Source organism: Lolium perenne, chromosome 2 (genome assembly GCF_019359855.2).
Source record: "Lolium perenne isolate Kyuss_39 chromosome 2, Kyuss_2.0, whole genome shotgun sequence".
NCBI lineage: Eukaryota > Viridiplantae > Streptophyta > Magnoliopsida > Poales > Poaceae > Lolium > Lolium perenne.
In genome coordinates, this window is record NC_067245.2 from 206357468 (window position 1) to 206372397 (window position 14930).

The following is a 14930-nucleotide window of genomic DNA, read 5'->3' on the forward strand; positions in this document are numbered from 1 at the left end:
ATTTTTTCTCCTTCATATTTACTATCCCCTTTATATTCGACGAGAAACCGGACGGAACCTTGATCTTGAATAGGGCTTCAAAAAAGATCTCCTTCTCTTGTTTGGTAAGAGCATAGCTGGCAGGCCCTACAAAGCCCCTGGATGATTGCCGTTTCGTCCTTTATGAAGTTCCTGGTCCTCCCGTGCTTCGTTGTATCTTTTGTCTTTCCATACACGCCCGAGAAAACCTAGAATATTCACACAAAGATTCTTGGTCAGGTGCATCACGTCGATTGCAGAGCGGACTTCCGGGACTTTCCAATATTCTAGCTCCCAGAAAATAGATTTCTTCTTCCACATGGGCGCGTGTCCGTCATCGTCTTTCGGAGCAATGTCGATTGCCTGGACCCTTTCCAAAGATAACATTTAAATCCTTGACCATGTCAAATATATCAAGACCACTACGGGGACGGGCTTCGGACGGCGGTCTGCCTCGCCATCGAAATGCTTGCCTTTTTTCCTTAAGGGATGCTTGCGCGGAAGGAAACGACGATTGAACGGGTACACAACTTTTTCTCGCTTTTTCCCAAATATTTACTTTCGAGTCTCATCTAAACAAGTGTGTGCATGCATTGTATCCTTTGTTCGTCTGTCCCGAAATGTTACCGAGAGCAGGCCAATCATTGATGGTTACGAATAGCAACGCTCGTAGGTCAAATTCTTGCTCCGTGTGCTCATCCCACACACGTACACCTGGTTTGGCCCACAACTCCAAAAGTTCATCGACTAATGGCCTTAGGTACACATCAATGTCGTTGCCGGTTGCTTTGGGCCTTGGATAAGCACTGGCATCATAATGAACTTCCGCTTCATGCACAACCAAGGAGGAAGGTTGTAGATACATAGAGTCACGGGCCAGGTCTTTGTGGCAGCTCTGCTCCCCAAAAGGATTCATGCCATCTGTACTTAGACCAAAGTATAAGTTCCTTGCCTCACCGCAAAATCCGAAACTCTCTCCCGATGTTTCTCCACCGCCGACCATCGGCGGGGTGCCTCAACATCGCGTCTTTCTTACGTTCTTCGATGTGCCATCGCAACAACTTGGCATGCTCTTTGTTTACGAACAAACGTTTCAACCGTGGTATTATTGGAGCATACCACATCACCTTCGCAGGAACCCTCTTCCTGGGTGGCTCGCCCTCAACATCACCAGGGTCATCTTTTATGATCTTATACCGCAATGCACCACATATCGGTCATTTATTCAAATTCTTGGACTTCTCACCGCGGTCGAGGATACGATCATTAATGCATGCATGTATCTTACGCACATCTAATCCTAGAGGGCGGACAAGCTTCTTTGCTTCATATGTCTTGACGGGCAATTCATTATTTCTTGGAAACAGCTTCTTTAATATTATCATCAATTTCTCAAATCCCGAGTCACCACACCGACCTCTCGCCTTCCATTTCAGCAATTCCAATATGCTACCCAGCTTTCTATGCCCATCTTCACAACCTGGGTACAACAATTTGTGGTGGTCCTCTAACATCTTGTCGAATCGCAACCTCTCCTTATCCGTGTCACGGTCTCTTCTTGCATCGAAATGGCCCGACGAAGATCATCATCAACGGGATCATCCGATGCCTGTTCTTCACCTCCTTCTTCTTCATTGTCGTCCATTGCGGTATCAAAGCATTCGAGAGAACATAGATCGGTACTTCTCATCATTATCTTCTTCCTCATCGCCGTCTTCCATCATAACCCCTTCTTCTCCGTGCTTGGTCCAAACATTATAGCTGGACATGAACCCAAACCGAAGCGGTGGCTCTTAATATCTCTTGAGCAAGAGTAATCCTTCTCGTTCTTACATTTTAGACATGGACATCACATAAAACCTTGCTTCGACTTGTTGGCCTCGGCCACAAGCGAGAAAGAATTCACGCCCTCTCTGAAAGCGGGAGCACATCGGTTACCGTACATCCATGGATGACTCATCTGCATCATAAGTACAATTATATATGTATCAGATGCAATCACCTTGCTAAAATTAGTATTGTACGGACTATGCATATATATATAGTCGAGAAAATAGTTGCTAACCTTTTAGGATCAAAAAGAGGAGAAATCTTATCAAATAAAACCAAGTGGCATCCCTCTCACAAGCATTCCATCAAACACCTCTTGTGCACATGTAGAAAAAATGAGCTAGCATACACCTCCACCTTCACCACCAAGGAAAAAATGAGGTGGGGGTGGTGGTCGCTTCTATATATATAGGGGGACATTTTGTCGCGGGCCGTATTACGACCCGCGACAAAAGGGGTGGCCACGTCGCTCCTACCCCTTTTGTCGCGGGTCGTAATACGGCCCGCGACAAAAGCCTCTGCGCGCTCCACATGGTTTTGGGGCGACGTGGCCAGGCCATTTGTCGCGGGGGCAGGCGCGCCCGCGACAAAAGGCTCCCACGGAAGCCCTGTTTTCCACTAGTGAAACGTCTTAGGTTAATTATCTTATGAAATCATTAACCTTAGCCAACTGCTTACAAGAGATATAAACAGACGGTGATGATGATCCGTACTGCGGGGGCTCAAGCCTCCGGCAACAGGCCTCGTTCCGCTCATCAGAAGTTAGCCTTCTTATAAATTTGGATCATAATAGAATATTTTCTAACCAACCAACAAATAAAATCAATGCTACTTCTGCGAAGCTAACCATGTTTCCATACACTACTTTGCAACTGGATCCCACCCATCTCGGAGAGGTGGTTTCACCTTGACTTTTAGCTTTGGACGAATCTCATGGCCTTGATACCCGTGCCACTTGCTCGAATTTACGTTGGGATTGCCCTCCCATATATTCCACTAGGCCTTTCAGGAAACTTCCATGATTTCATTTCCGTGGCTGATGATGAAAACTTCCACGATTTCACCCATGTGCCCTTCATGACATCACACGCCCTTGATTTCATCCCCGCCGGTGACCCCTCTCTTAGCTTGCCTCCTCTCACGACATCTAGGTCGTGTCTGAGCTTGATGTGGTGGACTCGATGTTCACCTGCGGGGCGACCCATCCCGATCCTCTGATGTCGACCGACAGCAAGACCTATCCGCCTTCTCCGACCTGATGCCCAAGATTTTCCCCGAAAAATTCTATGCTCCAATAAAGATTCATTAGGTCGGATGCTTCTTATTCAAAAAGATACAAGACCTATTATCTAGCTGGTGTCATCTATCATGACTGGTCTACACTTGTGCAAACAATATGTGCTCCCACAAAAGAGAGAAAAAGAATAGGTTTGCCAAACAACAAGAAACTTATAGGAAAGATGTTAAGAGGGCATTTGCTATGCTCCAATCTCAATGAGCTATTGTTCGGCACCTTACTAGAACATGGGGCGCTGAGACCATGTGGTAGGTAATCAATGGCGGACCCAAGATTTTTATCAAGCTTGGGCCCACTGTAGGCTCGATCAAATTTTCATGAAAATAAGTTGCGCCGTCGGCTCGAAGCCTTGGCACACGCCCAGACTAAAGGATGATTGGGTTCTCCGGTGGAAGCGCTGACCGTTCGTGTGATTAGCATAACATGAATTTTGAGGATGAGTGTGACTCAGAGTGGCAATTTTAGGGTGAATTGTTTGAGCTGCACAGTCATGATTAACGTTAAGTGAATTGGATTAAGCATTGACGGGAAACCAAGAGTCATCTTATCTCACTATCCGAAATGGGTTGGGCCCCTTGTTTAGGTGGCTTGCATCATTGCATGTGGTTGTACTTCCTCGATCGGTGCAGTAGTATCATCTCCGTCCATTGCTAAAATTAAGTAGCCCCTGTCGCTCCGATCCAGATCAGATCAGATCAGATCAGATGAGGGTAGAGTTGCGTCAGAGCTACACGAGGGAGACTGCATATTACTGTGCGCTGTTTCCGTGGTGGGCAGGACCGGACTATCTAGATCCGGTTCCCCAGGGCCCGTCTTCATCACTCGGTTGGCGTTTCCAGGAGAGGTACATGGCAGTACTATGCTATACTAGTGCTAGCCCATCGTCGACGTCGACATGGCCCGGTCGTCTGGCAAAACCCTACGCCTTAATTCGCGCGTCCTCCGTGGGTCACGGCGCCGTACGTTGGGATCGCATCGTGAGATTTGTTTGTTCCGGGCGAGAAACGGCATCGCGCAGCGAGAATCTCGTGTTCGCGCGTTTACCAAGCATTTTCCTGCGGAGCCGGCCGGACAGACTTTTGACCCATCCATCCAATACTTACCGTATTCTACGGTGCTCATCTTCGAATCTTCGGGATGGCGCCCTGCATGGGCTCTATAGTAAAACATGATCTGTTTCTCGTAATACGCGCTTGATAACCAAACCAAGATCAGTTCGCCAACCTGTAAACGTGACGTGTCCTTCGTCCAGATGGAGTGCCGCTCCAAGTTATGGCTTCTCCCCAACCGCAGGAACGGGTGCATATAAAACCTTCTCCGCATACACCTCCACGCCCATCCGTTCCTTGCCCTCCCTCACTCTGTCTTCGCCAACAAAAGCCATGGCCGTGCAGGCGCACCACCTCTCCCACGTCTACAACAACTTCAGGGGTCTGCCTCTGATGGATGAGATGCCGGGCGGTTCCCTCTACCTGGATGGGCAGGTCGGCCGCGCGCCGGCGGTGGCGGACATCGATCTTGCCTGGAACGACAACGCCTGCGGCCACGGTTTCGTGCAGAGGAAGCGGGCGCGCGTCCTTTCGGAGGCGCCTTCGTTCCTGGAAAACCAGCGTGCGCAGGGGCTTGTGCCCGTCGGCGACATGCTGACCAGGGCGGCGGGCTCCAGCGCGCCGTCCACCAGCGGGAGGATCACCAATGCCGCCGGCCTGCAGCAGGACCTGCTCTCGCAGATGTGCCGTCAGGGCATGGAGATCGACGCGCTCGTACGAGTCGAGGTACGCACCATCTTGTCCATCCATGTACCACGGTCTCTTCTTTTTTTTTTTTTTTTTTTTTTGGCTCGAGCGGTTTTCTGATTCGCTGACGGACGCTCCTGCAGACCGAGCGGATGCGCGCGGGGATGGAGGAGGCGCGGCGCCGGCACGTTCGCGCGCTGCTGTCGGCGGCAGAGCGTGCTTCGGCGGGACGTCTGCGGGCCGCGGATGCCGCGCTGGAGCTCGCGCGCTCTCGCAACGCCAACCTGTCGGAGAGGCTCGCCCAGATCAGCGCGGAGGGGCAGGCGTGGATCGGCGTCGCCAAGAGCCACGAGGCGGCCGTGGCCGGACTCCGCGCCACCCTCGACCAGGTCCTGCAATCCCCTTCCGCGGCAGAAGGAGCGGCTGGAGAGGGCGCCGACGCCGAGGACGCGAGGTCCTGCTGCTTCGAGACCCCCGCGGGAGGCGACGATGCCGCGGACGACGGCGAGGCGGCGTCCAACAAGTCCAGAGCGGCGTGCAAGGCCTGCGGCGAGGGCGAGTCGTGCGTGCTGGTGCTGCCGTGCCGGCACCTGTGCCTCTGCCCCGCGTGCGACGCCGCGGTGGATACGTGCCCGGTCTGCGCGGCCACCAAGAACGCCTCCCTCCATGTCCTGCTTTCTTGATCCAAAGCTTGCGCGCCTCTGGCTTTCAATGAAACGGTTTGTGATACTGTAAGAAAATCCAGTTGACGTCAGCGTGCTTGGTCTTGCTCATTCATCCCGCCGAAACCTATCGACGTGCCCAAGTTATACTTGGTTCAGCTCGCCAAGTTTCTTGGAATGAACACCAGTGCTTCTACAATTTGGAAGGAAGTGTGCTCACGCCAATACTCTGAATAATGGCACCTGCGTCTAAACGTGCAATTGGTCCAGGGAGTTTTTTTTTGTAAGTGGGTTTTGCAGAGGGTAGCACCACCAGTTCTGGGACCTGCTTTAAATTTTGAGAAAACTAGTTAAATGCATATGCGTTAGTATGGGTTCTAGATTTTTTTTTTCTCTTGCCACACATGTAAAAGTAATGCAAACATGAAAATTTTCGGTGGCCTGGAGGATAACTAAAAGTAATGCAAACCTGCCATTTTTGGTGGCCGATTTAAACAAAGACACCCTTCTAATCAACACTTCAACATCATCACGAAACATTTCAACATCAGCAAGAAACCTTGAGAATAGCACGCAACTAGGGTTACTCAAATTGCATGCCATGCTCCTGATTTCAACGCTGCCATACACTACTAGGAAAATGTTTATAGGTAGAAACGGATTTTGTGGCGCATTTAAAAAAGCGTGCCACACAAAAATATTTCTGTGACACTTAAAAAATATGCGTCACAGAATTGAGGCTTTCTGTGGCGCATAAAAATATATGCGTCACATAATTGAGGCTTTCTGTGGCGCATATCATTATGTGCCACAGAAATACACATATAGCAAATTTTTGTTTCAATTTTAAAATTTAGTTTTTTTAATTCTTTTTAGAATTGTAGATTCTTTTCCAATTTTTGAACTTCTAGGCTTTTTAATTCATTTTTAAAATTTCTAAAAGTTTAGTTTTTTTGAATACTTTGAATTTTTTATTTTCTACATTCTTTTGATATTTTTTATTTTATGAATTTCAAATTTTAGATTTTCTTTAGAAATTTTAGATTTTTTTCCAATTTTTGAACTTTTTGGATTTTTTAAAATTAGTTTTTAAATATCTATCAATTTAGTTTTTTGAATATTTTTTGTTTTCTAGACTCTTTTGATTTTTCATTCTTTAATTTTTTTTTGAAATTTTAGAATTTTTTATATTCTTTTCTAATTTTGAACTATAAGGATTTTTATATTTTTTAAATTTTTTGTTTTTTTAATTTCTAAAGTTGAGAATTTCTCGATTTTTTATATTTTGAACTTTTAAAATTATTTCATTTTATGTTTTTTACATTTTTCAGGAATTTTCATTTTTGGACTTTTTTGTACTTTTTTGAAATTTTTGAATTTTCTGACTTAATAGGGTTCATTAAATAGAACTTAGAAGTTAAGCGTGTTTGGATTGGAGCAATTTGACGATGGGTGACCTAGTAGGAAGTCATCACTCAATATCATTTAAGATATGTTCGTGTTGTGTTAGTACATGTTCAAAAAAAATCAAATATTTGGATTTTCCATTTTTATTTTTCCTATTTTTTGAATTGTTTTGATTTTTTAATTTTTCCAAATTTTATGATATTTTTGAATTATGTAGCGCATGTGCATATGCACCACAGAAATATAATTTCGTGGCGTGACTTTTGTGACACATAGTATATGCGCCATAGAGAGTTAGAAACATACGCCACCGATATGCACTTTACTACTAGTGATATAGAGAGCACACTTCTATTTTACACCAACTTTGATGCTTTTGATGGTTCCTACACAAAGTAACAAATGATATTGACATACTATCTCCATCCCAAATATTAAGGCTTATATTATTTTTGAAAAGTCAAACTATGTCAAGTTTAACTAAGCTTTTACCAAAAATCACTAACTAAGAAAAATGTATCTTTAATTGTTTGCCCTGTTCCGATTCCAGATTATAAAACGAACTTCAATTTTATACATATCATTCAGTCAATCCCTCGGCTATTAGATGGAAGTTATCCATGGTGAGTAAATCCACAAGTTTTGGAAAAATCAAGAAATCTTGAAGAAGCATTAAATTTCCTAACGAATACCCCAATTCATTCCTCAATAGACCTTCCACATGACTCCCTCGCCTCTTCCGCCCTCAGCAACTTTATTGCTCATCTCCTTATCCCATATTACTGTTAGAGAATAATAATTAGGTTGCTAACACATGTTAAACTACATTGATGGTCACTTGTTAATGGAGAGGGATTGTGATAACACAATTTGACACCACTCACTATTGTGCAATCATTGCCTTTATTTCCACTGAACAATTTAGCAACTATGAAGACAAATAGTAAATGTAATTAAGATTAATTAAGCAACACAAGTTTGTGTTTCTTTAAGGAAACTTGTAAAAACTTTTTTGGGTTGTTGCTGAAACTATAGAAGCATAGAATTACTTGAGCATACAAATGCAGTGGATGTGGGAACAAAGAGCACGTGTGCTTTAGATACCATCAATATGAAATATAATCAAAGCACCTTTCATGACTATAATCATCATCAACAATTACATATATGTTCAAACACCAAACAGAAGTTTTGATGGAAAACACACAAAGAAGTCAAAGAAGTCAATGCTCTGAAAGCATTGAACAAGGCAAACCCCATAACCATACAAAAACTAAGGAGTACAAGACCTGCTTTTGTTCCAGTCATCCAAGGCCCCACATGGAGTGCCTCTCCAATCCAAATCTGATGATGATGTGTGGTTGTGTGCCTCTTCTATATCACAATGGCTTGTAGGCTACCTTGTCCCAAGAGACACCACCACCTAACCATGTTAGTGTAACCTTCTATACTCCCTAGCCATTTATTCATCATTGCCAATAGATTGACGATGGCGCCCAACCCCACAACCCGGTAGGAGCGTCAACTCGGCTCACAATAACTTTAATCACCTCTGCCAGGCCAAGTGAGCCACTTGAGCATAGCGGCAAGGGGGCGGTGGCCAGTGGCCATTTGGAATTAATAGGTATAGCCCCAAATCGCATCAGTTCAGCGGTTCAGCTTTGTTATTCAATAATCATTGAGGGTGTTGCTTTGGCCCATAATCTAGGTACATTTTACCTCAACCTAGAAAGAAAGTTTAAGCATAACTACTATACTAAAGATGATCAACTTCGATTTTTCTCAGTTTTTTGGATTAATTTTGTGCCCTTCCCGTTTGCTGACACGTGTATTCTTTTGCATCCGTCTGGTTCCGTGTGTACATGTGGGGATGCCTAGCTTTTCTTCTTTGGTTATTCTCTGTCTGTTTGCTTATTTCTTTCTTCCTTCCGTGTGCCCATAATATTTTCCCATGCCCTGCTGCTGTTCCATCATGGGCCAGAGTGTCTCCCACCGCTTTGACTGCCTTGGCAATGCACAGAGCGTGGACTGACTATCCAATTTGCACCCCACCCTCCCCTCACCTCTCCAAACGCAGGCCCAGGGCCTGAGCTCTGCTTGCCCTTCCTGGCCACGCCCGTCGCCGCCGCACGGCTCCACGGAGCCGCGGCTCCGGCTCCTCCCCATCTTTTCTTTCCCCGCGACGGCACGGTCGTCATCCTCGCCGGCGGGTACGAGGCCGTGGTGGCCTGTCTCGCGCCTCTCCTCGCGCAACTCGGCAGACCGGTAGCGGCTAGAGCACCAAAATTGCCCCCAGATCGCGGTCACAGGAGCGGTGGCCGGCCCTCGCCGCCGCCACCGTTCTCAACGTGCGGCAGTTCCTAGGCCCATCTCCAAGGGTGCGGCAGCCGGTGGGGTCGCGCGTCTGTTCCTAGGCGTCGTCTCCAAGGCCGCGGCGGCCGGCGAGCTCGGATCTTTTCGGCTATGAGTACGGCAGATGAGCGAGTCTCTCCTTGCTTTTTTCTCCACAAGCGAGATCCTGAGGCCAACGATCTACAGTCACCACCTGAGCACCCGATCGACGATTTGGTGTGCGGGTATGGTCTCTTCCTCCTTCTCCGTCCTTTCCATAACCACTCTTGGTTGGTTCTGCTCAGCCATTCCTCCACCCTTCGCCTCATATCATCTCTCTATGGAAGCAGTGGACAAGGCGATGACTAGGACACCGCCAACGTTTTCGTTCGTGGAGCAGCCACCCTGGGCTGTCGATTTTCTAGGATGAGGAGGAAGGCAATGTCTCTGTAGTATCCATCTTGGGTCCCCATGAACAGCAGGGATTCACGATGACACAGCCATCTACGAGCACTGGAGGCAACAAGAATAATAGATTTGAGAGGTTTCATGGAGTGTTGCTATGTTGCAATTTTTTAGCAGTTTCGACGGGTAGGTTTATTTCAGCCACAATTTTTTGTTTCCTTCTACTGATTGGTTTGGATGTTTATGTGATGCCCCTGATGCTATTTACTCTAAATTAAATAGGTAAGGACCCCTTTTCTTTATCAGAAATTTCGAGGAATATATCATAAGTATAGAAACTATAATTTCTTGCGTGGTTAGACCAGTCTAACTAATGTCTGCCTCATGTAGATTTATGATGATTATGTATGAAGGCCCAGAAAAATGTACCAGCTTCTATACAATAATAGGTTTCAAAAGGAAAGATATATATACAACGGTAAATGGACTATTTAATATACGCTTCTTCAATTGTAGCTAAAAGTTGCATAATTCTAGAAAATAGATCTACTGAAGTGATGTAAATGGTTGCCCTTTTTTCTTAGGTTAAGGTTATTCAGATGATGTGTTTCATCCCTAAGGGGTGCTATGGTGAGTTGATGTATACTGGTTGATGCAACGATTTTCATTGGTATGTACAGAGTAAGGACTGATTATCTGAAATTGACTGCAGGGTCAACACTGTAATTCAGACAACCCATGAACTGACTATTCGTGACTAATTGGAGGAGCAGGGTAATGCTAACACAACTAAGTTCAGATAGCTGCACATAACATCTGCAACTATAGAGTGCTTAAGCTACCTACAGGAGTTGATGCATCTTCAAAAAACACAATCATGGTAGTACAACTATATTACGTATAGTTTTCATCAGCTGTTGATATGATGTTGCTAGCTACTCAATCACCTGACTATTCATGCTATTCCATTTTGACTAATCGGTGATTACCGCATTCATTTACTTACAATTTAGACAGTGCAATGTTTGGTTTCTATTCTCATGGACACCCCTTGCTCACCTTGTGACTCCCCTTATTGTCTCCAACCACCTCTGTATTGTAGATTTAGGTATTCTTGATATAGGTTTACTTTTATAGTAACATAATTAATCTCGCCTTTCTGTAATGTAAGAGCTTTTTCCAACAAGAGTTAAAAAGTGACATGGATAATCTTCGGTATTTTAAACCGTCATAACAAAGATAGTAGCTAATGTGTTGAGTTTGAAGTTGTGTTTTGCTGTGAATATGCCCAACGATGGGGCTCTCGCTTTATACTACATATAAGAGGTTACAACGTATGCGGCAAGGCTAGGAGGTCACAACCGATCACCTGCCAGATATACAAGATATACATGATTCCTATTTTTTTTTGTGAATGACACATGGACTTGCAGGTTTGATTCCTATATACTAGGAAATACATCTAAACCGACTATCTTTCACATGTTGTTCTTAGCAGAATCATGTTCCTGCTATTAATTCAAAACTCAATGCAATATATATTCCTGACACATGGACTTGCAGGTTTGATTACTGAACTTTACAAGTTTGAACTATGCTGAACTTGTTGGCTTGCAATTCTTTAGCCTTCAGTAATTGATCTCAAGTCTGTGGTTGGCTGGTTGCTATTTTATCAAGACAACAACAGGCTGAAGGCCAACAATAAACACAGTAGATGCTTCGATTTGGCATCTGTACATCAGCGAATTCTTGATCTAGACAAATAACAATGTAATTTATAGTTTACCTTTGACAAGAGTATATGAGCCTGAAACTAGACCTACCTTCCCGCCATCCAAGCATGTAAGTGCCTTTTTCTCCTTTCTTCTTTATTATACCTACATCAAAAAACTCGCCATGTGATGCCGGGTCCCTTTTCCTGAATCTGATGCTTAGTGCTTAGAATGCCCTTAATAAATCAATTGTGCATCTACTAAGTGTTCTTTCTTAACCGTTTGCCATGAATGATGCACAGGGCCAATAAAGGCGTGATGCTACCAGGGTTACATTTTTCTGTACAAAGACAGGCGCCCAGGTCACCAATTCTGTTTCAGCTCAAATACAATATTCATAGTAGTAAATTACATATGTTGTAAATTTTGCTAAATCTAGAGCAGCACAAATATATCTAAAGTTAGCTTTCGATCATTGCTTTAGAGAGAGTGCACAATCATGACCAACCCGAGGTCTCTCTTTTTGTGAAATATTGCAGCCTATAGCTGAGCAAGATTCTAGAAGGAGGCAAGGGCATCTCTAATTTCCTATGTCACATGTTGCATAGAAATGGAGTTTGCTTCTGAAGCTATTGCGAGCCATAGAGTTCTACTTTTTCGGGGCAGCGAGGAATCGTCCGTAAAAAAACTGTAAGAAAAGTGACTAGCATAGGATTTTCATGAAGTACATGAACTCTTATTTTCACGCTGGAGGCGCGAATCATCTTTATTGGTAGATGACCTATAGTTTAACCTGGCCGATTTATGCTTGGTGTTCTTTTATTGTTTAGCATGACAAGATAGGAACTGCACGATTTTTGTGAGTGGTATACACTTCTGAAATCATTTTTATGATAATTAGGATAGATAATTTTCCGGTTTTGTCTGACTGGCGTGCGTACATGGGGAGAAATTTTGCACAGTGCAGTCTCCTGTTTGTTTGGTGCAGGACCGCAGCCCTTTCCCTGTGTTCTTTCTTCATTTGAGATTATAATTTCCTAATACAGTTCTTCAATTCTAGCTAAAAGTTGCATAATTCTAGAAAATAGATCTACCGAAGTGATGTAAATGGTTGCCCTTTTTTCTTAGGTTAAGGTTATTCTAGACGATGTGTTTCATTCCTAAGGGGTGCTAAGGTGAGTTGATGTATACTGGTTGATGCAACGATTTTCACTGGTATGTACAGAGTAAGGACTGATTATCTGAAATTGACTGCAGGGTCAACACTGTAATTCAGACAACCCATGAACTGACTATTCGTGACTAATTGGAGGAGCAGGGTAATGCTAACACAACTAAGTTCAGATAGCTGCACATAACATATGCAACTATCGAGTGCTTAAGCTACCTACAGGAGTTGATGCATCTTCAGAAAACACAATCATGGTAGTACAGCTATATTACGTGTAGTTTTCATCAGCTGTTGATATGATGTTGCTAGCTACTTAATCACCTGAGTATTCATGCTATTCCATTTTGACTGATTGGTGGTTACCGCGTTCATTTACTTACAATTTAGACAGTGCAATGTTTGGTTTCTATTCTCATGGACACCCCTTTCTCACCTTGTGACTCCCCTTATTGTCTCCAACCACCTCTGTATTGTAGATTTAGGTATTCTAGATATAGGTTTACTTTTGTAGTAACATAATTAAGCTTTCCTTTCTGTAATGTAAGAGTTTTTTTTCCGACAAGAGTGAAAAAGTGACATGGACAATCTTCGGTATTTTAGACCGACATAACAAAGATAGTAACTAATGTGTTGTTCTTAGCAGAATCATCTTCCTGCTATATATTCAAAACTCAATGCAATATATAATCCTGACACATGGACTTGCAGGTTTGATTACTGAACTTTACAAGTTTGAACTATGCTGAACTTGTTGGCTTGCAATTCTTTAGCCTTCAGTAATTGATCTCAAGTCTATGGTTGGCTGGTTGCTACTTTATCAAGACAACAACAGGCTGAAGGCCAACAATGAACACAGTAGACGCTTTGATTTGGCATCTGTACATCAGCGAATTCTTGATCTAGACAAATAACAATGTAATTTATAATTTATCTTTGACAAGAGTATATGAGCCTGAAACTAGACCTACCTTTCCGCCATCCATGCATGTAAGTGCCTTTTTCTCCTTTCTTCTTTATTATACCTACATAAAAAAACTCGCCATGTGATGTCGGGTCCCTTTTCCTGAATCTGATGCTTAGTCCTTTTGAATGCCCTTAATAAATCAATTGTGCATCTACTAAGTGTTCTTTCTTAACCGTTTGCCATGAATGATACACAGGACTAATAAAGGCATGATGCTACCAGGGTTACATTTTGCTGTACAAAGACAGGCGCCCAGGTCACGAATTCTGTTTCAGCTCAAATACAATATACATAGTAGTAAATTACATATGTTGTAAATTTTGCTAAATCTAGAGCAGCACAAATATATCTAAAGTTAGGCTTTCGATCATTGATTTTGAGAGAGTGCACAATCATGACCAACCCGAGGTCTCTCTTTTTGTGAAATATTGCAGCCAGTAGCTGAGCAAGATTCTAGAAGGAGGCAAGGACATCTCTAATTTCCTATGTCACATGTTGCATAGAAATGGAGTTTGCTTCTGAAGCTATTGCGAGCCAGAGAATTCTACTTTTTCGGGGCAGCGAGGAATCGTCCGTAAAAAAGCTGTAAGAAAAGTGACTAGCATAGGATTTTCATGAAGTACATGAACTCTTATTTTCACGCTGGAGGCACGAATCATCTTTATTGGTAGATGACCTATAGTTTAACCTGGCCGGTTTGTGCTTGGTATTCTTTTATTGTTTAGCATGACAAGATAGGAACTGCACAATTTTGGTGAGTGGTATACACTTCTGAAATCATTTTTATGATAATTAGGATAGATAATTTTCCAGTTTTGTCTCACTGACGTGCGTACATGGGGAGAAATTTTGCACAGTGCAGTGTCTTGTTTGTTTGGTGCAGGACCGCAGCCCTTTCCTTGTGTTATTTCTCCATGTGAGATTATAATTTCCTAATACAGTTCTGTACTCGCACAAAGTATCATCCGCTTTCGACTCGCAGGTACCACCTAGGCGCGGCGTGCCGCCGCGCTATTACATGCTAGTATCCTTTTAAATCAATTCAAGCAATCCACCACACAACTGCCTACATTTTGAGATCACTATAGAACATTTTTTTTAATAAAACACCATAGTTTAGGAGAAACCACTAATTCTAAATCCATCGTCCCCTTCCTCAAACAAAATTCCACTTCGGCTCCTTTTTTCATATCAATACATATAATTAAATATATGCTGACTTGTAATCATACTAGTGATCCATAATATGAACTCATATTAAACCTTATATAATCACCAACTCATCAGGCCGAGCACATAAAATATTTGTAGTGAAATGCAAACCTGTTGGTAAGAGTATAGCTTCTTGATTTGACCTACCGATCTATGATTTTCCGATCCTTTCTGTTATCACCAGA

General features: G+C 43.5%; 1 protein-coding gene and 2 long non-coding RNA genes across 3 annotated transcripts; all 3 read left to right on the forward strand.

The window, feature by feature from the left end:
- Positions 1 to 4460: 4460 nt before the first annotated feature.
- Positions 4461 to 5902, forward strand: LOC127321081 (probable BOI-related E3 ubiquitin-protein ligase 3). The gene is made up of 2 exons (XM_051350121.2): positions 4461 to 4920; positions 5025 to 5902. The coding sequence occupies exons 1-2, from the start codon at positions 4528 to 4530 to the stop codon at positions 5562 to 5564; spliced, it is 933 nt and encodes a 310-aa protein (XP_051206081.1). The 5' UTR covers positions 4461 to 4527; the 3' UTR covers positions 5565 to 5902.
- A 3116-nt stretch (positions 5903 to 9018) lies between these two features.
- On the forward strand, positions 9019 to 11444 carry LOC127321104 (uncharacterized). Its single transcript, XR_007863855.2, has 4 exons — positions 9019 to 10164; positions 10271 to 10316; positions 10399 to 10566; positions 11250 to 11444. It is a non-coding gene; the product is annotated as an uncharacterized lncRNA (long non-coding RNA).
- A 1175-nt stretch (positions 11445 to 12619) lies between these two features.
- LOC139835263 (uncharacterized) lies at positions 12620 to 13783 on the forward strand. Its single transcript, XR_011751049.1, has 3 exons — positions 12620 to 12823; positions 13278 to 13556; positions 13730 to 13783. It is a non-coding gene; the product is annotated as an uncharacterized lncRNA (long non-coding RNA).
- Positions 13784 to 14930: the final 1147 nt, after the last annotated feature.

Bases quoted from the DNA above. Each gene is read 5' to 3' on its own strand.
- LOC127321081 (XM_051350121.2), top strand. From the start codon at position 4,528: ATGGCCGTGCAGGCGCACCACCTCTCCCACGTCTACAACAACTTCAGG. The intron at 4,921-5,024 runs GTACGCACCATC...ACGCTCCTGCAG, and splicing joins ACGCGCTCGTACGAGTCGAG to ACCGAGCGGATGCGCGCGGG.